This window comes from Salvelinus namaycush, chromosome 33 (genome assembly GCF_016432855.1).
Source record: "Salvelinus namaycush isolate Seneca chromosome 33, SaNama_1.0, whole genome shotgun sequence".
NCBI classification, from domain to species: Eukaryota; Metazoa; Chordata; class Actinopteri; order Salmoniformes; family Salmonidae; genus Salvelinus; species Salvelinus namaycush.
In genome coordinates, this window is record NC_052339.1 from 33,073,465 (window position 1) to 33,097,649 (window position 24,185).

General features: G+C 45.2%; 1 protein-coding gene across 4 annotated transcripts in view; it reads left to right on the top strand.

The window, feature by feature from the left end:
* The window catches only part of LOC120027858 (zinc finger CCHC domain-containing protein 2-like), an 87,194-nt gene that overhangs the window by 21,607 nt on the left and 41,402 nt on the right, over positions 1 to 24,185 (top strand). For all 4 annotated transcript variants that reach the window (XM_038972936.1, XM_038972938.1, XM_038972937.1 and 1 more), the window contains exons 4-5: positions 22,654 to 22,725; positions 23,010 to 23,110. In XM_038972936.1, the coding sequence (XP_038828864.1) occupies positions 22,654 to 22,725; positions 23,010 to 23,110 (173 nt within the window). The remainder of the gene's footprint in view (positions 1 to 22,653; positions 22,726 to 23,009; positions 23,111 to 24,185) is intronic.

Sequence of the window (24,185 nt, forward strand, 5' to 3'; positions counted from 1 at the left end):
TTACCTGTCCTGCTCCTGTCCTGTTACCTGTCCTGCTCCTGTCCTGTTACCTGTCCTGTTCCTGTCCTTCTCCTGTCCTGTTACCTGTCCTGGTCCTGTCCTGTTACCTGTCCTGCTCCTGTCCTGTTACCTGTCCTGCTCCTGTCCTGTTACCTGTCCTTCCTGTCCTGCTCCTGTCCTGTTACCTGTCCTTCTCCTGTCCTGTTACCTGTCCTGGTCCTGTCCTGTTACCTGTCCTGCTCCTGTCCTGTTACCTATCCTGTTACCTGTCCTGTTACCTGTCCTGTTACCTGTCCTGCTCCTGTCCTGTTACCTGTCCTGTTACCTGTCCTGTTACCTGTCCTGCTCCTGTCCTGTTACCTGTCCTGTTCCTGTCCTGTTACCTGTCCTGATCCTGTCCTGTTACCTGTCCTGTTACCTATCCTGTTACCTGTCCTGTTACCTGTCCTGTTACCTGTCCTGATCCTGTCCTGTTAACTGTCTGTTCCTCATTAAATGTTCAACTCCCCGTACCTGTCCGGTTACCTGTCTGTTCCTCATTAAATGTTCAACTCCCCGTACCTGCTTCTCTTCTCCAGCGTCGGTCCTTACAATATGTTTTTATTAGGATTTAGTTACTGCAATGTCTATTAATTGTCCAATCGCACGGCCGCTTTCCCTCTCTATATTGCTATAGAATTTTCACAAATGCCCCAGTATATGTAATTCCCAAACATTCTAAGTATTTATGAGAATGTGAAAATGACCATATCTAGTGTTAAAAACGAATTCTTATTTTTAATGACGGCCTACCGGGGAACAGTGGGTTAACTGCCTTGTTCAGGGGAAGAAAGACAGATTTTTAACTTGTCAGCTCAGGGATTCGATCTAGCAACCTTTCGGTTACTGGTCCAACGTTCTAACCACTACCTGCCGCCCCATATCTAAGTGCTCGCTGGTCCGAAAATGAAAAAAATCAATAAAGTGTCATATTCTTCCTGGGGGTGTATATGAACCGATTTTAATAAGATTTCATGTTGCTAAAACGCTGTCAGTTCCAATTTAAGCTCTCACACCACCACCGGTTTCCCTTTTTAGTCTCTTTACAGGCTGGCTTACTTAACGCTGGCACGCCCACAACAGTCAAGACACTGTAATCCTAAAACCTGTCTGAAGCTAACACTAAACCGTACAGCCTAATACCTGTAGAGGACACATTTATTGTTTTGTGGGTGTGTGGGTGTGTTACTCAAGTTTCAAGTCTTTGTCATATGTACGGGATACACATGGTATACACCGTCCAACGAAATGGGGGGGTGGGGGGGGGGGTGACTGGAGTCTGTGACAATTTTTTAGGCCTTCCTCTGACACCGCCTAGTATTTAGGTCCTGAATGCCAGGAAGCTTGGCCCCAGTGATGTTCCCAGTGAATTACTTCCTAGGTTTCTTTTCCTAGGAAGTCGGGACTTTCCAGACAGTGATGCTAAAGTGAGTGACTCTCTTCTCGTCAGTCTGTGTAGCCTATCGAATCGCATCGGTGACATAATTTGCATATTCTACTGGTAGGCCTAGGCTTTTTGGCTATTATCTGCAGATAAATTCTGAAAACATTTGATGAAGATGGTGAATAGAGCTCCTTTAGCAATACATTTTGAACCCCTGGGGGGAAACCCGGGGGGCACCTGGCTAGCTACTTTTACTATTTGGCTGGCTACTCTATATACATGTGGAAAACACTGCTTACTTGCAGGTTCCTTCTCGACATTGCAACAACAATAAGAAATAATCTAGAATAAGAATATGATATAATACAGGAAAGCACATTTTATAGTCCAATTTTCACACATGTTTAGGGAAAGGGGCAGTGTTTTTCACAAGCACAATGGCCAGCCAAAATAGGAAAAAGTTGCCAACCATCTCTATCTATTTTGGTGGTCTCTGGTACATTCTAATGCCTTGTATCCATCCAAAATACACAGCGAAATTATTTAATACCTCCCAGATTAGAAAAATGTTTTGGGGTATTGTGTTTACAATTTAAATTACAGAAAATACACTGAACAAAAATATAAACGCATCATGTAAAGTGTTGGTCCCATCTTTCATGAGCAGAAATAAAACATCTGAGAAATTGTTCATATGCACAAAAATGTATTTTTCTCAAATTTTGTTCAGAAATTTGTTTACATTCCTGTTAGTGAGCATTTCTCCTTTGCCAAGATAATCCATCCACCTGACAGGTGTGGCATATCAAGAAACTGATTAAACAACATTATCACCACACAGGTGCACCTTGTGCTGGGGACAATAAAAGGCCACTCTAAAATGTACACAGTGCCACAGATGTCTCAAATTTTGAGGGAGCGTGCAATTGGCATGCAGACTGCAGGAATGTCCACCAGAGCTGTTGCCAGAAAATTTAAGGTGCATTTTTTCTAACATAAGCCGACTCTAAAGTTGTTTTAGAGAATTTGGCAGTACATCCAACCAGCCTCACAACCGCAGACCACATGTGACCACGCCAGCCCAGGACCCCCACATCCGGCTTCTTCACCTGCGGTATCGTCTGAGACTAGCCACCCGGACAGCTGATGAAAATGTGGGTTTGCACAACCGAAGAATTTCTGCATAAACTGTCAGAAAGCGTCTCAGGAAAGCTCATGTGCGTGCTCGTTGTCCTCACCAGGGTCTTGACCTGACTGGAGTTTGGCATCGTAACTGACTTCAGTGGGCAAATGCTCACGCTCGATGGCCACTGGCACGCTGGAGAAATGTGCTCTTCACAGATGAATCACAGTTTCAACTGTGCCGGGCAGATGGCAGACCGCGTGTAAGGCGTTGTGTGGGCGAGCGGTTTGCTGATGTCAACATTGTGAACAGAGTGCCCCATGGTGGCGGTGGGGTTATGGTATGGGCAGGCATAAGCTACGGACAACAAACACAATTACATTTTATTGATGACAATTTGAATGCACAGAGTTACCGTGAAGAGATCCTGAGGCCCATTGTCGTGCCATTCATCCGCCGCCATCACCTCATTTTTCAGCATGATAATACAAGGCCCCATGTTGCAAGGATCTGTACACAATTACCAGAAGCTGAAAATGTCCCAGTTCTTCCATGGCCTGCATACTCACGAGACATGTCACCCATTGAGCATGTTTGGGATGCTCTGGATCGGCGTGCTCCAGTTTCCTCCAATATCCAACAACTTTGCACAGCCATTGATGAGGAGTGGGACAACATTCACAATCAACAGCCTGATCAACTCAAATGGTGGTCATACCAGATACTGACTGGTTTTCTGATCCAAACTCCAATAGCTTTGTTTAAGGTGTCTGTGACCAACAGATGCATATGTGAATTCCCAGTCATGTGAAATCCATAGATTATGGCCTAATTCATTTATTTAAACTGACTGATTTCCTTTATATGAAATGTAACTCAGTCAAATCTTTGAAATTGTTTCACGTTGCGTTTATATTTTTCTTCACGGTGTATATGAATTCAGTGTATTGTTAGTTGTTTTTGGGATATTGTTTAGGCCTATAGGATCAGGACTATTTATCTAAATAAGAGAACATTAAACCTTTTAACACATCAGAACTAGAAAATAGATACATGTATGGAATTTTCTTTTGCAGATGCCTTTTTTTCATTTTAGGATAGACACTTGTGGTTTCTAGCTGCACCAATCAAAGCGGTGGAGCATGGTCAAAACCATTCGTCTTGGAGCGACGGGGGGGGGGCAGGTTTCAAAATGTATTCATATCACAAGCAATTTAGCATTTATAAAATGGTAATATATTTTTATAAATGCAGACTAAAACATAAGTAAAACTTGACAAATTATCCAATGGATTATGATAATTTGCTGGTAAAGAAGGGTAGGTGCTTAACTTTGCACCCCCCTATTTTGATTTGCACAGACGGCTACAGTGAAAAGCTGATTGGCTCAGCTCAGTCGCGAGTCACAAAGAGGAAGAACTTTTGCAGGTGTTTTCTGATGAATAAACATGCCGGTGGGAAGTAACATTAAAATAAAACCCAGAAAAGAAACGTAGACTGAAAAAGTAGTAGTACGTCATCTCATAGAGGAAACCCACGGCATTGACACGGAAAATACTTTGGACTAAAAACAATGATTTATTTACTTAAATTGTTTGTGCAACGTCATGGGGTAAGCTATGGGCATCGTATTTCAGCAACAACAAAAAATAAGGTCAATTTCCGCTCTTGTGGGCGTTTAAAGCCAGGTCTTTGTTGCCAGTATTGACTTCATTACCTCAGCAGCTGGTGCCAGGGCAGGCCAGGCCAGGCCAGAGAGAGGGGAGCAGCAGGAAAGAGGTGCTCCGCTGGGGGATTTCCTTTGTCTAGCCTGCCTGCCTCAGCCCAACGTAGCCCCCAACACCCCCTCCCTTCGCCATGCTCTGATCCTTCATGTGATTCAGCCTCTAATGAGGGATGAGGAAACTGCTGCTGTGCTGTTTCTCTCAGAACAGGAAGCACACTCTCACAGACACGTTATGATTCTGCCCATGGTGTTATCCCGGCTGTTGTTGTTAAAGGGAAATGTTAAAAAAAATGTCAACTTCATATTAATCATCTCCAGCACCACCGCAAAATCAACATATAGTATGTGAAAATGGGGCGTTCCTATGTTTTGTGGGGGGGGGGGGGGGGGGGGGGAATAGATGCCTTCGGGAAAGTATTCAGACCCCTTGACTTTTTACCACATTTTGTTAGGTTACAGCCTTATTCTAAAATGTATTAAATTGTTTTTTTCCTCATCAATCTACACACAATACCCCATAATGACAAAGCAAAAACTGTTTTTTAGACATTTTTGTTAATTTATATACACTGCTCAAAAAAATAAAGGGAACACTTAAACAACACAATGTAACTCCAAGTCAATCACACTTCTGTGAAATCAAACTGTCCACTTAGGAAGCAACACTGATTGACAATACATTTCACATGCTGTTGTGCAAATGGAATAGACAAAAGGCAAATGCCAAACGTCCTGCACGGTGTTGGGCTGTAAGCACAACCCCCACCTGTGGACGTCGGGCCCTCATACCACCCTCATGGAGTCTGTTTCTGACCGTTTGAGCAGACACATGCACATTTGTGGCCTGCTGGAGGTCATTTTGCAGGGCTCTGGCAGTGCACCTCCTTGCACAAAGGCGGAGGTAGCGGTCCTGCTGCTGGGTTGTTGCCCTCCTACGGCCTCCTCCACGTCTCCTGATGTACTGGCCTATCTCCTGGTAGCGCCTCCATGCTCTGGACACTACGCTGACAGACACAGCAAACCTTTTTGCCACAGCTCGCATTGATGTGCCATCCTGGATGAACTGCACTACCTGAGCCACTTGTGTGGGTTGTAGACTCCGTCTCATGCTACCACTAGAGTGAAAGCACCGCCAGCATTCAAAAGTGACCAAAACATCAGCCAGGAAGCATAGGAACTGAGAAGTGGTCTGTGGTCACCACCTGCAGAACCATTCCTTTATTGGGGGTGTCTTACTAATTGCCTATAATTTCCACCTTTTGTCTATTCCATTTGCACAACAGCATGTGAAATTTATTGTCAATCAGTGTTGCTTCCTAAGTGGACAGTTTGATTTCACAGAAGTGTGATTGACTTGGAGTTACATTGTGTTGTTTAAGTGTTCCCTTTATTTTTTTGAGCAGTGTATAACCAAAAAAAACATTTCCATAAGTATTCAGACCCTTTACTCAATACTTTGTCTGAGGTCCTGAGCGCTCTGAAGCAGGTTTTCATCAAGGATCTCTCTATACTTTGCTCTTATACAGTTGAAGTCAGAAGTTTACATACACCTTAGCCAATTCCCTGTCTTAGGTCAGTTAGGATCACCACTTTATTTTAAGAATGTGAAATGTCAGAATAATAGTAGAGAGAATGATTTATTTCAGCTTGTATTTCTTTCATCACATTCCCAGTGGTTCAGAAGTTTACATACACGCAATTAGTATTTGATATCATTGCCTTTCAATTTTTTAACCTGGGTCAAACGTTTAGGGTAGCCTTCCACAAGCTTCCCACAATAAGTTGGGTGAATTTTAGCCCATTCCTCCTGACAGAGCTGGTGTACCTGAGTCAGGTACGTAGGCCTCCTTCCTCGCACACACTTTTTCAGTTCTGCACACACATTTTCTATAGGATTCAGGTCAGGGCTTTGTGATGGCCACTACAATACCTTGACTTTGTTGTCCTTAAGCCATTTTGCCACAACTTTGGTAGTACGCTTGGGATCATTGTCCATTTGGAAGACCCATTTGCGACCAAGCTTTAACTTCCTGACTGATGTCTTAAGATGTTGCTTCAATATATCCACATCATTTTTCTTCCTCATGATGCCATATATTTTGTGAAGTGCACCAGTCCCTCCTGCAGCAAAGCACCCCCACAACATGATGCTGCCACCCCCGTGCTTCACGGTTGGGATGGTGTTCTACGGCTTGCAAGCCTCCTCCCCTTTTCCTCCAAACATAACGATGGTCATTGTGGCCATACAGTTATATTTTTGTTTCACCAGACCAGAGGACATTTATCCAAAAAGTACGATATTTGTCCCCATGTGCATTTGCTAACCGTAGTCTGGCTTTTTTTATGGCGGTTTTGGAGCAGTGGCTTCTTCCTTGCTGAGCGGCCTTTCAGGTTATGTCGATATAGGACTCGTTTTACTGTGGATATAGATACTTTTGTACCTGTTTCCTCCAGCATCGTCACAAGGTAATTTTCTGTTGTTCTGGGATTGATTTGCACTTTTCGCACCAAAGTACGTTCATCTCTAGGAGACAGAACGCGTCTCCTTCCTGGGTGGTATGATGGCTGCATCGTCCCATGGTGTTTATACTTGCGTACTATTGTTTGTACAGATGAATGTGGTACCTTCAGGCATTTGGAAATTGTTCCCAAGGATGAACCAGACTTGTCGTGGTCTACAATTGTTTTCTGAGGTCTTGACTGATTTCTTTTGATTTTCCCATGATGTCAAGCAAAGAGGCACTGAGATTAAGGTAGGCCTTCAAATACATCCACAGGTACACCCCCAATTGACTCAAATGATGTCAATTAGCCTATCAGAAGCTTCTAAAGCCATGACATCATTTTCTGGAATTTTCCAAGCTGTTTAAAAGCACAGTCAACTTAGTGTATGTAAACTTCTGACCCACTGGAATTGTGATACAGTAAAGTGAAATAATCTGTCTGTAAACAACCGTTGGAAAGATTACTTGTGTCATGCACAAAGTAGATGTCCTAACCATCTTGCCAAAAATATAGTTTGTTAACAAGACATTTGTGGAGTGGTTGAAAAACTAGTTTTAATGACTCCAATCTAAGTGTATGTAATCTTCCGACTTCAACTGTATATAGACAGATGTGTGGTTTTCCAAATCATGTCCAATCAAGTTGGACTCCAATCAAGTTGTAGAAACATCTCAAGGATGATCAATGGAAACAGGCATCACCTGAGCTCAATTTTGAGTCTCATAGCAAAGGGTCTGAATAGTTACGTAAATAAGGTATTTCTGTGTTTAATGTTTTCAAAATTTGCAAAAATAACAATTTTAGAATAAGTCTGTAGCATAACAAAATGTGGAAAATGTCAAGGGGTCTGAATACTTTCCAAAGGCACTGTAAGGGTTTCCAATGACATCATCAACCAATTAGTAGACAATCAGTAGGCATTTAGTAGGAAATGCCTCCTCATAATTGGTTAAAATCACACGATGCATGGGTTGGAGCTGGAGATGATTTTTTTTTTTTTAAGTACAACATTTCCATTTAATGTTCTGGAGATAATATACTTTATCTTCACCTTCCTTCTCTTTTTGCCAGAGCAAGGCAGTGAGTCATTGCTGTTGTGCATAAATGCCTCAACTGCATGTAACCTGTCTCGTGTAACCTGTCTCGTATAACCTGTCTCGTATAACCTGTCTCGTATAACCTGTCTCGTGTAACCTGTCTCGTGTAACCTGTCTCATGTAACCTGTCTCGTGTAACCTGTCTTGTGTAACCTGTCTCGTATAACCTGTCTCGTATAACCTGTCTCGTATAACCTGTCTCATATAACCTGTCTCGTATAACCTGTCTCGTATAACCTGTCTCGTAGAACCTGTCTCGTATAACCTGTCTCGTGTAACCTGTCTCGTAGAACCTGTCTCGTGTAACCTGTCTCGTGTAACCTGTCTCGTATAACCTGTCTCGTGTAACCTGTCTCGTGTAACCTGTCTCGTATAACCTGTCTCGTATAACCTGTCTCGTGTAACCTGTCTCGTATAACCTGTCTCGTATAACCTGTCTCGTATAACCTGTCTCGTGTAACCTGTCTCGTGTAACCTGTCTCATGTAACCTGTCTCGTGTAACCTGTCTCGTGTAACCTGTCTCGTATAACCTGTCTCGTGTAACCTGTCTCGTATAACCTGTCTCGTATAACCTGTCTCGTATAACCTGTCTCGTATAACCTGTCTCGTAGAACCTGTCTCGTATAACCTGTCTCGTATAACCTGTCTCGTGTAACCTGTCTCGTAGAACCTGTCTCGTGTAACCTGTCTCGTGTAACCTGTCTCGTGTAACCTGTCTCGACAGTCTTTTCTTGTCTGCCTGCCAAAGTGACCTGGAAATTAGGAGTTTCATTTTGTTGCCCGAAATGAAATGCTTGGGTACATTTTAAGAGTTATAATGTGCATCTAGATGATTGCTTTCTTTAGTGTGAAATCAAATGTGACGTCTGGCGTCTAAATGCCAGCTAACCAAAACGAGAGAAGACTAGGGAAATAGTCAGACCCTAGCCTAGTATAATTGTCTTGTAGCCTGGTCTCGTAAGTAATGTGTGTAATTTTGCCGTGTGAGATGATTTAGGCTTGCTATCTGGGGCATGCTAATGGAACCGAGACCAAAGTAAGGTATGCCTGCTGGTGCTGACGGCCGGGGGACCAGAAAGTTTGCTTGCATCATCAACCCCGTCGCTCCAGTACACACAGTCAGGACCAGGAGAAACGGTCATGGCATGTCTCATCGTTAGGTTGACAATAGTTTTATACCACAGCGCTTGGACCGGTCTCATGTTTCATACGATCTATGGTCCAAGTCCTTTCAGCTGACAAAGGAAGCAAGGAAGCTGTTTGAGACGGTTTGGACGCGACCCGGACAGGCCGTCTGTGCTGGCCCAGTGGAGAGAGATGGTCATGCCAGTTTTAGCCATCTCCTCATTTTCTAACCCACCCAGCCCCTGGCCAGGCCAGTTCTGCTCTGTGCTGCCCACCCAGCCCCTGGCCAGTTCTGCTCTGTGCTGCCCACCCAGCCCCAGGCCAGTTCTGCTCTGTGCTGCCCACCCAGCCCCAGGCCAGTTCTGCTATGTGCTGCCCACCCAGCCCCTGGCCAGGTCAGTTCTGCTCTGTGCTGCCCACCCAGCCCCTGGCCAGTTCTGCTCTGTGCTGCCCACCCAGCCCCTGGCCAGTTCTGCTCTGTGCTGCCCACCCAGCCCCTGGCCAGTTCTGCTCTGTGCTGCCCACCCAGCCCCTGGCCTGTGTGAACCCATCCTCCCCCTGTGCTCTGTAACAGGCAGACTCACCCCTGTCATTTGGGGTGAAATAGCTGGTCTGGTTCTGAACTTGTAGCTGGTTTAGTTCTGGACTTGAAGCTGGTCTGGTTCTGGACATGTAGCTTGTCTGATTCTGGACGTGTAGCTGGTCTGGTTCTGGACGTGTAGCTGGTTTGGTTCTGGACTTGTAGCTGGTCTGGTTCTGGACGTGTAGCTGGTCTGGTTCTGGACGTGTAGCTGGTCTGGTTCTGGACGTGTAGCTGGTCTGGTTCTGGACGTGTAGCTGGTCTGATTCTGGACGTGTAGCTGGTTTGGTTCTGGACTTGTAGCTGGTCTGGTTCTGGACGTGTAGCTGGTCTGGTTCTGGACGTGTAGCTGGTCTGGTTCTGGACGTGTAGCTGGTCTGGTTCTGGACGTGTAGCTGGTCTGGTTCTGGACGTGTAGCTGGTTTGGTTCTGGACTTGTAGCTGGTCTGGTTCTGGACTTGTAGCTGGTCTGATTCTGGACGTGTAGCTGGTTTGGTTCTGGACGTGTAGCTGGTCTGGTTCTGGACGTGTAGCTGGTTTGGTTCTGGACTTGTAGCTGGTTTGGTTCTGGACGTGTAGCTGGTCTGATTCTGGACGTGTAGCTGGTTTGGTTCTGGACGTGTAGCTGGTCTGGTTCTGGACTTGTAGCTGGTCTGGTTCTGGACTTGTAGCTGGTCTGATTCTGGACGTGTAGCTGGTTTGGTTCTGGACGTGTAGCTGGTCTGGTTCTGGACTTGGCCCATGGACATGGCTGGTAAACTAAGTCAACTCAGTCAGAATACCCACTATACAACCTGGTAGAAAGGCAGTAAAACACATGGCTGGCTGGCTGGCTAGCTGGCTGGCTGGCAAGACCTGGCACCCTGTAAGCCTGTGTACACACACACTGAGAGAAAGACTAACACTCACACACTGACACACACACACACACACACACACACACACACACACACACACACACACACACACACACACACACACACACACACACAATTACTCACTTACTCACTCATGCAGGGACGGACTCAAACACGCACACACCCTCGCTTTGTACCTCTCACTTTCACTCTGTCCCTCTCACTCTGTCCCTCTCACTCTGTCCCTCTCACTCTGTCCCTCCTACTCTGTCCCTCTCACTCTGTCCCTCTCCCTCTAACATCCTACAGGCTTCTTTGTCTAAGAGTGAGTGAGAGGCAGAGTGATGTAACTGTCTATTCCTCTGGGCAAAGAGAGCAGGGCATCCACCCTGCGTTAGCAGCCAGACAGACAGAGAGGGACAACAGGCCTCTGCAAGACTGCACAGCCCAGGGCCCACATAGTGCCACACACACATACACACATACACACACACACACACACACACACACACACACACACACACACACACACACACACACACACACACACACACACACACACACACACACACACACACACACATATACACACACACACATGCACACATATACACACACACACACTCATACACAACAGGGATTGAAAGAGAAGGATACAGGGGACTGAAAGCTTCAGTTTGGCCACTTTGTTTTTGAACGAGGCAGTTCTATTCCGTGTGTAGTGATGCTGCCCTTTCAAGGCATGGCCTGTCGTGGGTCTCTCAGTGGGGTTTTGGGTAATATATGCCATTTAGCAGACACTTTTATCCAAAGCGACTTACAGTGTATGTGTGTGTGTGTACAGTCATGCGTGCGTACATTTGTACGTATGGGTGGTCCCAGGAATGATTCAATATCTAAGCTACTGTATCAATCAACAATGTATGAGTTCATGTCATCATACAGCATACAAGTCATGCATGATGTGAAATGCAATCAAGCATTTTATTTTTTAATATAAATAATTAAGCGACCATTGAATAATTAACATAAACAATAAATTGGCCTAAACCCCTACATTTCAAATTTATTCCACACATCTGACTTTCCCCCGAGCAACCATGTTGGAGCTAGGATTACAAGCATTTAGTTAGGTATTACTGCACTGTTGGAACTAGAAACACAAGCATTTAGTTAGGTGCTACTGCACTGTTGGAGCTAGGAACACATGCATTTAGTTAGGTATTACTGCACTGTTGGAGCTAGGAACACATGCATTTAGTTAGGTATTACTGCACTGTTGGAGCTAGGAACACATGCATTTAGTTAGGTACTACTGCACTGTTGGAGCTAGGAACACATGCATTTAGTTAGGTATTACTGCACTGTTGGAGCTAGGAACACATGCATTTAGTTAGGTACTACTGCACTGTTGGAGCTAGGAACACATGCATTTAGTTAGGTATTACTGCACTGTTGGAGCTAGGAACACATGCATTTAGTTAGGTATTACTGCACTGTTGGAGCTAGGAACACATGCATTTAGTTAGGTATTACTGCACTGTTGGAGCTAGGAACACATGCATTTAGTTAGGTACTACTGCACTGTTGGAGCTAGGAACACATGCATTTAGTTAGGTACTACTGCACTGTTGGAGCTAGGAACACATGCATTTAGTTAGGTATTACTGCACTGTTGGAGCTAGGAACACATGCATTTAGTTAGGTACTACTGCACTGTTGGAGCTAGGAACACATGCATTTAGTTAGGTATTACTGCACTGTTGGAGCTAGGAACACATGCATTTAGTTAGGTACTACTGCACTGTTGGAGCTAGGAACACATGCATTTAGTTAGGTATTACTGCACTGTTGGAGCTAGGAACACATGCATTTAGTTAGGTACTACTGCACTGTTGGAGCTAGGAACACATGCATTTAGTTAGGTATTACTGCACTGTTGGAGCTAGGAACACATGCATTTAGTTAGGTACTACTGCACTGTTGGAGCTAGGAACACATGCATTTAGTTAGGTACTACTGCACTGTTGGAGCTAGGAACACATGCATTTAGTTAGGTACTACTGCACTGTTGGAGCTAGGAACACATGCATTTAGTTAGGTATTACTGCACTGTTGGAGCTAGAAACACAAGCATTTTTGCTGCAACTGCAATAGCATCTGCAAATCTGTGTACGTGACCAATAAACTCAATTATATTTGAGGCATTGCATATGACCGAAAACGGTTTCTCTAGAGGCCTTGTCAATAGGTTTAGCCGTCATGGTTTGAAGGGCCATTCTTTATGCATCCCACAATAGAGGTGTGGTGCATCGTGGGTCCTCTGATGCGGGGGGGGTGGGGGGGTGACCTAACTTCATCGAGGGACAAATGGCTCAGCGCACCACCTGATAATATTTCCCCCCTGCTGTGATGCTGTTAGAATCTGCACCACTTTGACTTCCTGATTCTTACGGATGCTGTTCCTGTGACCATGTGTCATCCACACTTTCTGTAGTAGTAGAGTAGATACGTGATTCCAGTGAGAGACATGATTGGTCGTCATTATCACATGGGCCAACAATTTCTCTAGAGCAGTGGTTCCCAAACTTGTTATAGTCCCGTACCCCTTCAAACATTCAACCTCCAGCTGTACCCCTTCTAGCACCAGGGTCAGCGCACTCTCAAATGTTGTTTTTTGCCATCGTTGTAAGCCTGCCACACACACACTATACGATACATTTATTAAACAGAAGAATGAGTGAGTTGTCGTCACAATCTGGCTCGTGGGAAGTGACAGAGAGCTCTTATAGGACCAGGGCACAAATAATAATATAATAATAATCAATCTTTTTTCTCTTTATTTAACCATCTTACATATAAAACCTTATTTGTTAATCAAAAATGGTGAATAACTCACCACAGGTTAATGAGAAGGGTGTGCTTGAAAGGATGCACATAACTCTGCAATGTTGGGTTGTATTGGAGAGAGTCTCAGTCTTAAATCATTTTCCACACACAGTCTGTGCCTGTATTTAGTTTTCATGCTAGTGAGGGCTGAGAATCCACTCTCACATACAGTGGGGAGAACACGTATTTGATACACTGCCGATTTTGCAGGTTTTCCTACTTACAAAGCATGTAGAGGTCTGTCATTTTTATCATAGGTACACTTCAACTGTGAGAGACGGAATCTAAAACAAAAATCCAGAAAATCACATTGTATGATTTTTAAGTAATTAATTTGCATTTTATTGCATGACATAAGTATTTGATACATCAGAAAAGCAGAACTTAATATTTGGTAGAGAAACCTTTGTTTGCAATTTGTCACGTTCCTGACCTGTTTTCTGTTGTTTGGTATGTGTTTATTGGTCAGGGCGTGAGTTTTGGGTGGGCAGTCTATGTTTTCTGTTTCTATGTTGGTTTTGGGTACCTGATATGGTTCTCAATTAGAGGCAGGTGGTTTTCATCTCCTCTGATTGAGAATCATATTAAGGTAGGTGTTTTCACACTGTTTGTTTCTGGGTGGTTGTCTCCTGTGTCTGTGTTTGTCGCGCCACACGGGACTGTCTCGGTTTGTTTGTACATTCGTTCTTTTGTGTAGTCATTTTCCTGTTCGTGAGTTCTTCGTTGTATGTAAGTTCGCATGTCCAGGTCTGTCTACTCCGTTTTGTTATTTTGTTAGTTAGTCAAGTATAGTTCGTTTTTTGTCTTGTCTAGAATAAATCATGTCAAATTACAACGCTGCGTTTTGGTCGAGTCCCTGCTCCTCCTCTTCGGTTGAAGAGGAGGAGGAATTCCGTTACAGAACCACCCACCAAACCCAGATCAAGCAGCGGGTTAACGGACAGCAACGACAGCAGCAGTGGGTCAAGGAGGATTGGACATGGGAAGAGATTCTGGACGGAGAAGGACCCTGGGCAGAGCCAGAGGAGTGTCGCCGTCCCAAGGCGGAGCTGGAGGCATCTAAAGCGGAGAGGCGACGATATGAGGAGGCAGCACGGAAGCAAGGCTGGAAGCCCGCAAGTACAACCCAAAAATTTCTTGGGGGGGGCTAAAGAGTAGTGTGGCGAAGTCAGGTAGGAGACCTGCGCCAACTTCCCGGGCTTACCGTGGAGAGCGAGAGTACGGGCAGACACCGTGTTACGCAGTAGAGCGCATGGTGTCTCCTGTACGTGTTCATAGCCCGGTGCGGGTTATTCCACCTCCCCGTACTAGCCGGGCTAGAGTGAGCATTGAGCCAAGTGCCATGAAGCCGGCTCAACATATCTGGCCTCCAGTACGTCTCCTCGGGCCGGTGTACATGGCACCAGCCTTACGCATGGTGTCCCCGGTTCGCCAACACAGCCCAGTGCGGGTTATTCCACCTCCCCGCACTGGACGGGCTACGGGGAGCATGCAACCAGGTAAGGTTGGGCAGGCTCAGTGCTCAAGGGAGCCAGTACGCCTGCACGGTCCGGTATATCCGGCGCCACCTTCCCGCCCCAGCTCAGTACCACCAGTGCCTACACCACGCACCAGGCTTCCAGTGCGTCTCCAGAGCCCTGTTCCTCCTCCACGCACTCTCCCTGTGGTGCGTGTCTCAAGCTCAGTGCCTCCAGTTTCGGCACCACGCATCAAGCCTCCTGTGCGTCTCCAGAGCCCTGTACGCACTGTTCCTTCTCCCCGCACTCGCCCTGAGGTGCGTGGCCTCAGCCCGGTACCTCCAGTTCCGGCACCACGCACCAGGCCTACTGTGCGCCTCAGCAGGTCAGAGTCGGCTGTCTGCCCAACGCCGCCTGCACTGCTCGTCTGCCCAGCACCGTCTGAGCCATCCGTCTGTCCAGCGCCGTCTGAGCCATCCGTCTGCCCAGCGCCTTCTGAGCCATCCGTCTGCCACGAGCCATTAGAGCCGCCCGTCTGTCCCGAGCCATTAGAGCCGTCCGTCAGTCAGGAGCCGCTAGAGCCGTCAGTCAGTCAGGAGCTGCCAGAGCCGCCAGCCAGTCAGGAGCTGCCAGAGCCGCCAGCCAGTCAGGAGCTGCCAGAGCCGCCAGCCAGTCAGGAGCTGCCAGAGCCGCCAGCCAGTCAGGAGCTGCCAGAACCGCCAGACAGTCATGAGCTGCCCTTCAGTCATGAGCTGCCCTTCAGTCATGAGCTGCCCTTCAGTCATGAGCTGTCCTCCAGTCATGAGCTGCCCTCCAGTCATGAGCTGCCCTCCAGTCATGAGCTGCCCTCCAGTCATGAGCTGCCCTTCAGTCATGAGCTGCCCTACAGTCATGAGCTGCCCTACAGTCATGAGCTGCCCTACAGTCATGAGCTGCCCTACAGTCATGAGCTGCCCTACAGTCATGAGCTGCCACTCAGTCCGGAGCTGCCACTCAGTCCGGAGCTGCCATTAGTACAGAGTTGTCCCTCTGTCCTAAGCTACCTCTCTGTCCGGAGCTACCTCTCTGTCCGGAGCTACCTCTCTGTCCTGAGCTACCTCTCTGTCCTGAGCTACCTCTCTGTCCTGAGCTACCTCTCTGTCCTGAGCTGTCTCCTCTATGTAGGAGGGGCCTTAGTGAAGGTTCCTGGACCATGGTCGGGGGCGAGGGTCGCCACTCAAAGGACGCGAAGGAGAGGGACAAAGACAGTGGTGGAGTGGTGTCCTCGTCCACCGCCGGAGCCGCCACCGCGGACAGATGCCCACCCAGACCCTCCCCTTGAGTTGTAGGGGTGCGCCCGGAGTTCGCACCTTGAGGGGGGGGTTCTGTCACGTTCCTGACCTGTTTTCTGTTGTTTGGTATGTGTTTATTGGTCAGGGCGTGAGTTTTGGGTGGGGAGTCTATGTTTTCTGTTTCTATGTTGGTTTTGGGTACCTGATATGGTTCTCAATTAGAGGCAGGTGGTTTTCATCTCCTCTGATTGAGAATCATATTAAGGTAGGTGTTTTCACACTGTTTGTTTGTGGGTGGTTGTCTCCTGTGTCTGTGTTTGTCGCGCCACACGGGACTGTCTCGGTTTGTTTGTACATTCGTTCTTTTGTGTAGTCATTTTCCTGTTCGTGAGTTCTTCGTTGTATGTAAGTTCGCATGTCCAGGTCTGTCTACTCCGTTTTGTTATTTTGTTAGTTAGTCAAGTATAGTTCGTTTTTTGTCTTGTCTAGAATAAATCATGTCAAATTACAACGCTGCGTTTTGGTCGAGTCCCTGCTCCTCCTCTTCGGTTGAAGAGGAGGAGGAATTCCGTTACACAATTACAGAGATCATACGTTTCCTGTAGTTCTTGACCAGGTTTGCAGGGATTTTGGCCCACTCCTCCTGTAAGTAGGAAAACCTGCAAAATCGACAGTGTATCAAATACTTGTTCTCCCCACTGTAGGTACGTGGTTGCAAAGGGCATCAGTGCCTTAACAGCGTGATTTGCCAAGGCAAGTAACTCAGAGCACAGCCCAATCCAGAAATCTGGCAGTGGCTTCTGATTAAATTACATTTTCACAGAACCGCTTGTTGCAATTTCGATGAGGCTCTCTTGTTCAGATATCGGCAAGTGGACTGGAGGCAGGGCATGAAAGGGATAATGAATCCAGGTGTTTGTGTCGTCCGTTTCTGGAAGGTACCTGCGTAATTGTGCACCCAACTCACTCAGGTGCTTCGCTTAATCACATTTGACATTGTCCGTAAGCTTGAGTTCATTTGCACACAAAAAATCATACAATGTTGGAAAAACCTGTGTGTTGTCCTTGTTAATGCAGACAGAGAAGAGCTCCAACTTCTTAATCATAGCCTTAAGTTTGTCCCACACATTGAATATATTTGCGGAGAGTAATCCTAGATTCAGATCATTCGGGCGAGAAAAAACATCACCCAGAAAGGCCAGTCATGTGAGAAACTCGTCATCATGCAAGTGGTCAGACAAGTGGAAATGATGGTCAGTAAAGAAAACTTCAATAAAAAAAAGTGTCAATACTTTGCCCCTTGATAACCAGCGCACGTCTGTATGTTGTAAAAGCGTTACATGGTCGCTGCCCATATCATTACATAGTGCAGAAAATACATGAAAGCTCAGGGGTCTGGCTTTAACAGAGTTAACCATTTTCACTGTAGTGTCCAAAACGTATTTCAAGTTGTCAGGCATTCCTTTGGCAGCAAGAGCCCCTTGGTGGTTGCTGCAGTGTACCCAAGTGGTGTCGGGAGCAACTGCTTGCACGTGCGTTACCACTCCACTATGTCTCCCTGTCATAGCTTTTGCACCATCAGTACAGATATCAACACATCTTGACCACCAAAGTCCATTTGACGTCACAAAGCTGTCCAGTACTTTAAAAATATCCTCTCCTGTTGTCCTGGTTTCCAGTGGTTTGCAGAAGAGGATGTCGTCCTTAATTGACTCCCCATAATCGTAACGGACATATACCAGGAGCTGTGCCAGGCCCGCCACGTCTGTTGACTCATCCAGCTGTAACGGCTAGAATTCACTGGCTTGTATGAGAAGGAGTAATTGTTTCAAAACATCTCGAGCCATGTCACTGATGCGTCGTGAAACAGTGTTGTTTGATTAAGGAATTGTCTGTATAGTCTTTTTTGGCCTTTTCCCCCAGCATTTTCCCAGTCATATCCGCGGCAGTAGGAAGAATTAAGTCCTCCACAATAGTATGGGGCTTGCCTGTCCTAGCCACTCGGTAGCTCACCATATAAGATGCTTCTAGCCCCTTCTTATTAATGGTATCTGTTGCTTTTATACATGTCTTACTACTCGAAAGTCATCTTTATTCCCGCTCCAAAAACTCCCGTGGCTTATTTTTCAAAATGTGAAACGAGGCTACTCAGGCGAGAAAAAAACCTCACCCAAATGTATAGCCCCGTTGTAAAATATAAATGTACTGTTTGAAAATGTGAAGAATAAAAAATGTGAATCACGTTTTTATTTGGCGTACCCCCGACGGCATTGCGCATACCCCAGTTTGGGAATAGCTGTAACAGAGGCCTTGTCAATAGGTTTAGCCGTCATGGTTTGAAGGGTTAATGGGCCTAGTACACTCAGAGCTTTTGATACCAAACACATTCCCAAGTCCACGTCTAGTAGTCGTCTAGCTGACTTTCCTCCCAACTCCGTATCACGTCTTCCCATTCCCAGCGAACACAGTCCGCTAACACGAGGCTTATGTAAATGTCTATCTCTGTCCATCACTGTCATTTAGGAGCACACAAAGACATTTAGGAGCACACAAAGACATTTAGAATCACACAAAGACATTTAGGAGCGCACAAAGATATTTAGGAGCACACAAAGATATTTAGGAGCACATTTAGGAGCACACAAAGACATTTAGGAGCGCACAAAGATATTTAGGAGCACACAAAGACATTTAGCAGCACACAAAGACATTTAGCAGCACACAAAGACATTTAAGAGCACACAAATACATTTAAGAGCACACAAAGACATTTAGGAGCGCACAAAGACATTTAGGAGCGCACAAAGACATTTAGGAGCGCACAAAGACATTTAGGAGCGCACAAAGACATTTAGGAGCACACAAAGACATTTAGCAGCACACAAAGACATTTAGGAGCACACAAAGACATTTAGGAGCGCACAAAGACATTTAGGAGCGCACAAAGATATTTAGGAGCACACAAAGATATTTAGGAGCACACAAAGACATTTAGCAGCACACAAAGACATTTAGGAGCACACAAATACATTTAAGAGCACACAAAGACATTTAGGAGCGCACAAAGACATTTAGGAGCGCACAAAGATATTTAGGAGCACACAAAGATATTTAGGAGCACAACAAGGACATTTAGCAGCACACAAAGACATTTAGCAGCACACAAAGACATTTAAGAGCACACAAAGACATTTAGAAGCACACAAAGACATTTAGGAGCACACAAATACATTTAGGAGCGCACAAAGATATTTAGGAGCGCACAAAGATATTTAGGAGCACACAAAGATATTTAGGAGCACACAAAGACATTGAGGAGCACACAAATACATTTAAGAGCACACAAAGACATTTAGAAGCACACAAAGAGATTTAGGAGCGCACATAGATATTTAGGAGCACATTTAGGAGCACACACATACATTTAGCAGCACACAAAGACATTTAGGAGCACACACATACATTTAAGAGCACACAAAGATATTTAGGAGCACACAAATACATTTAAGAGCACACAGACATTTAGGAGCACAATGAAAGTATTTGAGGAAGTGTGTTTTTATGATAAGAAATAACAAAAAGTGAATGAGTAAAAGTTTTTTGGGGGGTGTTCCATGCTCAGTAAAGTACAATGTACCCTCAAATATCTGAGTCACTTGGGTGACCTTACCGTGGTAACGGTGGGATTGTCTGTCTGTCTGTCTCTCGAGATGAGATTGCCTGACATCCCTTTGCTAGTAGCAGTTGTGCAAACTCAAACTAACGTTGAACAACAACCGTAGCGTGTGAAGAGAAGATGTAAATAGCCAAGAAACACGAGGACAAAGTCACACTTTAGTAGACTTTTGGGTAAATTCGAACAACTTCTATGCCTGTGCGTTTCTAAAAATGAATCTTTCAGCACATCACTCACAGTGCGCCCCAGGTTTTATGGGACTCTACCTTGTTCTTTGCATAGAAATAAGAAATCATTCCTATTTCTATGGTTATTTGTGTACTGTAGCTACCAGCAATGAAACAAAACGGCAGAAATACTTAGAAAATAGCTACAGCAGGATTGCTGTAAATCACTTTTTCAGTTCACACATCTATTTTTAGGAGTATATGCAAGTAAAATGGTTGCAGAGCCCTGAAATTCAAACACAGAGACAATGAAGGAGCGTCATGCTCTCTCCTTCCTCCCCAGCGCACATAAATCACACTGCCCACAGGTACCGGGAGGTGGGACAGACGGCAGACGCTTTGTGACTGACAGGCATCTGTCCTGTCAGTGTTTCCCTGTCATCATTCGCTTTGTGACAGACAGGCATCTGTCCTATCAGTGTTTCCCTGTCATCGCTCTCTTTGTGACAGACAGGCATCTGTCCTATCAGTGTTTCCCTGTCATCGCTCGCTTTGTGACAGACAGGCATCTGTCCTATCAGTGTTTCCCTGTCATCGCTCGCTTTGTGACAGACAGGCATCTGTCCTATCAGTGTTTCCCTGTCATCATTCGCTTTGTGACAGACAGACATCTGTCCTATCAGTGTTTCCCTGTCATCGCTCGCTTTGTGACAGACAGGCATCTGTCCTATCAGTGTTTCCCTGTCATCGCTCGCTTTGTGACAGACAGGCATCTGTCCTATCAGTGTTTCCCTGTCATCGCTCGCTTTGTGACAGACGGGCATCTGTCCTATCAGTGTTTCCCTGTCATCGCTCGCTTTGTGACAGACAGGCATCTGTCCTATCAGTGTTTCCCTGTCATCGCTCGCTTTGTGACAGACGGGCATCTGTCCTATCAGTGTTTCCCTGTCATCGCTCGCTTTGTGACAGACAGGCATCTGTCCTATCAAAATGCATATCGTTCATTCTAGCGGGAGAGGGCTTGGCCGACTTTTTTTTGCGGACTAGCGTCGCCAAGTTAATTTAAGTGAGAAAAGTAACCGGCTGAGAATGAGTCTGTAATCGTCTGTTTAGCCGACAGCCGGCGCTAGTGGAAACCACCACTTCACCTTTACTCTGCCACCGGGCACAAGGCTGCAAGCAGTTGCTAAATGACCATAGATGTTGTTCTGGGGGGGAGAGGAATGGAGAGATGGAGAGAGAGAGAGAGAGAGCGGGAGAGATGTAGGCCTACTATGCTAGTACTACACAGGTGAGTATATCCAGACTGCCATTGTGAATCATTCCCCCTCGTCATCTGTTTATCCTGGATCACTTAGTTAGTCCTCCTGCTTAGTGCAGTAGCACAAGGAGATTCTCTTGTTATAGATCTGTCACTCTTCCTTCAGACAGTTAGCCTAGATATGAATTGCTGTCCTTAGCCCTCTGTAGCTTTCTCTAGCCTAAACCCATGCTGTCAGAAAGGATATGTCTATGGCTGGCCGGGCCTCTGTGTTTTGGACTGTTTGATCATGTGACCTAATGACCCAGTCAGATCCGGTTGTAGTAGGCCAATGAACTGTTGAGGAAAAGTCCCTGAAACTCTCCCAAGAATACCATCGTAAGTCCAAGTCATTAGGTTGGGAAAGCAGAAAACTGCGGGGCTGTACAAAAACACAAACAAGACTTTTACAACCGCGGGACTAAACACAAACAATATTTTTCTAAAGATCTGATCAAACCAAACAGTTTTCACAGCAGGGCAGACTAAAGAGCTTTTGTAGCGTCTTGTTGTAGCGCTTGGCTGATATAATTCTTTATTATTGTCTTCTAGGGATAATCTTGATAATCTCTATTACCACCGATGGTGTATAAGCAGCAAAACCAAGATGGTAGATTTGTAAATGTTGTTTGTTTGAGGAAAAACATTCCCATGGTGGGATTTTTGTTTCCCCTTCTTACAGTGTCCTTACCCAATGCGTCTTTGTCCTTACCCAATGCGTCTTTGTCCTTACCCAATGTGTCTTTGTCCTTACACAATGTGTCTTTGTCCTTACCCAATGCGTCTTTGTCCTTACCCAATGTCGCTTTGTCCTTACACAATGTGTCTTTGTCCTTACCCAATGCGTCTTTGTCCTTACCCAATGTGTCTTTGTCCTTACCCAATGTGTCTTTGTCCTTACCCAATGTGTCTTTGTCCTTACCCAATACGTCTTTCTCCTTACCCAATGTCGCTTTGTCTTTACACAATGTGTCTTTGTCCTTACCCAATGCGTCTTTGTCCTTACCCAATGTGTCTTTACCCAATGTCGCTTTGTCTTTACACAATGTGTCTTTGTCCTTACCCAATGTGTCTTTGTCCTTACCCAATGCGTCTTTGTCCTTACCCAATGTGTCTTTGTCCTTACCCAATGTGTCTTTGTCCTTACCCAATGTGTCTTTGTCCTTACCCAATACGTCTTTCTCCTTACCCAATGTCGCTTTGTCTTTACACAATGTGTCTTTGTCCTTACCCAATGTATCTTTGTCCTTACCCAATGTGTCTTTGTCCTTACCCAATGCGTCTTTGTCCTTACCCAATGCGTCTTTGTCCTTACCCAATGTGTCTTTGTCCTTACCCAATGTGTCTTTGTCCTTACCCAATGTGTCTTTGTCCTCACCCAATGTTCCCTTCGATATCTGGTAACGTTAATATACATGCCTGGGATGACAGTGTAACATTTGATCTTGTCTTTCAGGTGAAGTGGTCTGACTCCTCATCCAGCAATGTCAGGAAAACACAGCTTGAACTGGAGGGCTTCTTGTTGAAGGTATTTTCACTAACTAGGTTTTATAAACGCTGCAAACGGACAGCTATCCCTATTAACGTGCCAAATTGACTGAATTGAAATGGAATTGACCCCAACTTCCCTGCGTAGTATTGACTGGACGTTCACCCACTGATAAGAAGCAGGGATAATGAACTTACTTTATGAGTTAATGAACCTAATGAATTGAATCAACTGTTCAGGACATCTCCTAGCTCTTGTTTTAAAAGGTATTTATTTGAATGGTGCTGTACATGACTTGTTAAAACTTGATCCCCGTCATGCAGCTTCCCAAGGAGCACTCCACCGAGTCGTTTGAGAAGGGCATCCTCCGGCTGCTCAACCAGGGAGACAAGTACGAGAGCAGGGGGGTGGAGAGGAACCTCAAGTGAGTTCTGCTTAGCTGCCTACCTGATTGGATGATTGATTAATTGATTGATTTATGGATTGATTGGGGAAATATATGCACTAAGTCATACAATCCCGGGGATATGGGGATAACATGTTAAAGTGATTTCATTTATTTCCAATGTTGTCCACAAAGGCCTTGACTAGAGCCCATTAGATAACAGACTAGAGCCCATTAGATAACAGACTAGAACCCATTAGATAACAGACTAGAGCCCATTAGATGAGACTAGAACCCATTAGATGAGACTAGAACCCATTAGATAACAGACTAGAACCCATTAGTTAACAGACTAGAACCCATTAGATAACAGACTAGAACCCATTAGATAACAGACTAGAGCTCATTAGATGAGACTAGAACCCATTAGATAACAGACTAGAGCCCATTAGATAACAGACTAGAGCCCATTAGATGAGACTAGAACCCATTAGATAACAGACTAGAGACCATTAGATAACAGACTAGAGCTCATTAGATGAGACTAGAACCCATTAGATAACAGACTAGAGACCATTAGATAACAGACTAGAACCCATTAGATAACAGACTAGAGCCCATTAGATGAGACTAGAACCCATTAGATAACAGACTAGAGACCATTAGATAACAGACTAGAGCCCATTAGATGAGACTAGAACCAATTAGATAACAGACTAGAGACCATTAGATAACAGACTAGAGCCCGTTAGATAACAGACTAGAGCCCGTTAAATAACAGACTAGAGCGCATTAGATAACAGACTAGAGCTCATTAGATAACAGACTAGAGCCCATTAGATGAGACTAGAACCCATTAGATAACAGACTAGAGACCATTAGATAACAGACTAGAGCTCATTAGATAACAGACTAGAACCCATTAGATAACAGACTAGAGCCCATTAGATAACAGACTAGAACCCATTAGATAACAGACTAGAGCCCATTAGATATCAGACTAGAGCCCATTAGATAACAGACTAGAGCCCATTAGATAACAGACTAGAGCCCGTTAGATAACAGACTAGAGCCCATTAGATAACAGACTAGAACCCATTAGATAACAGACTAG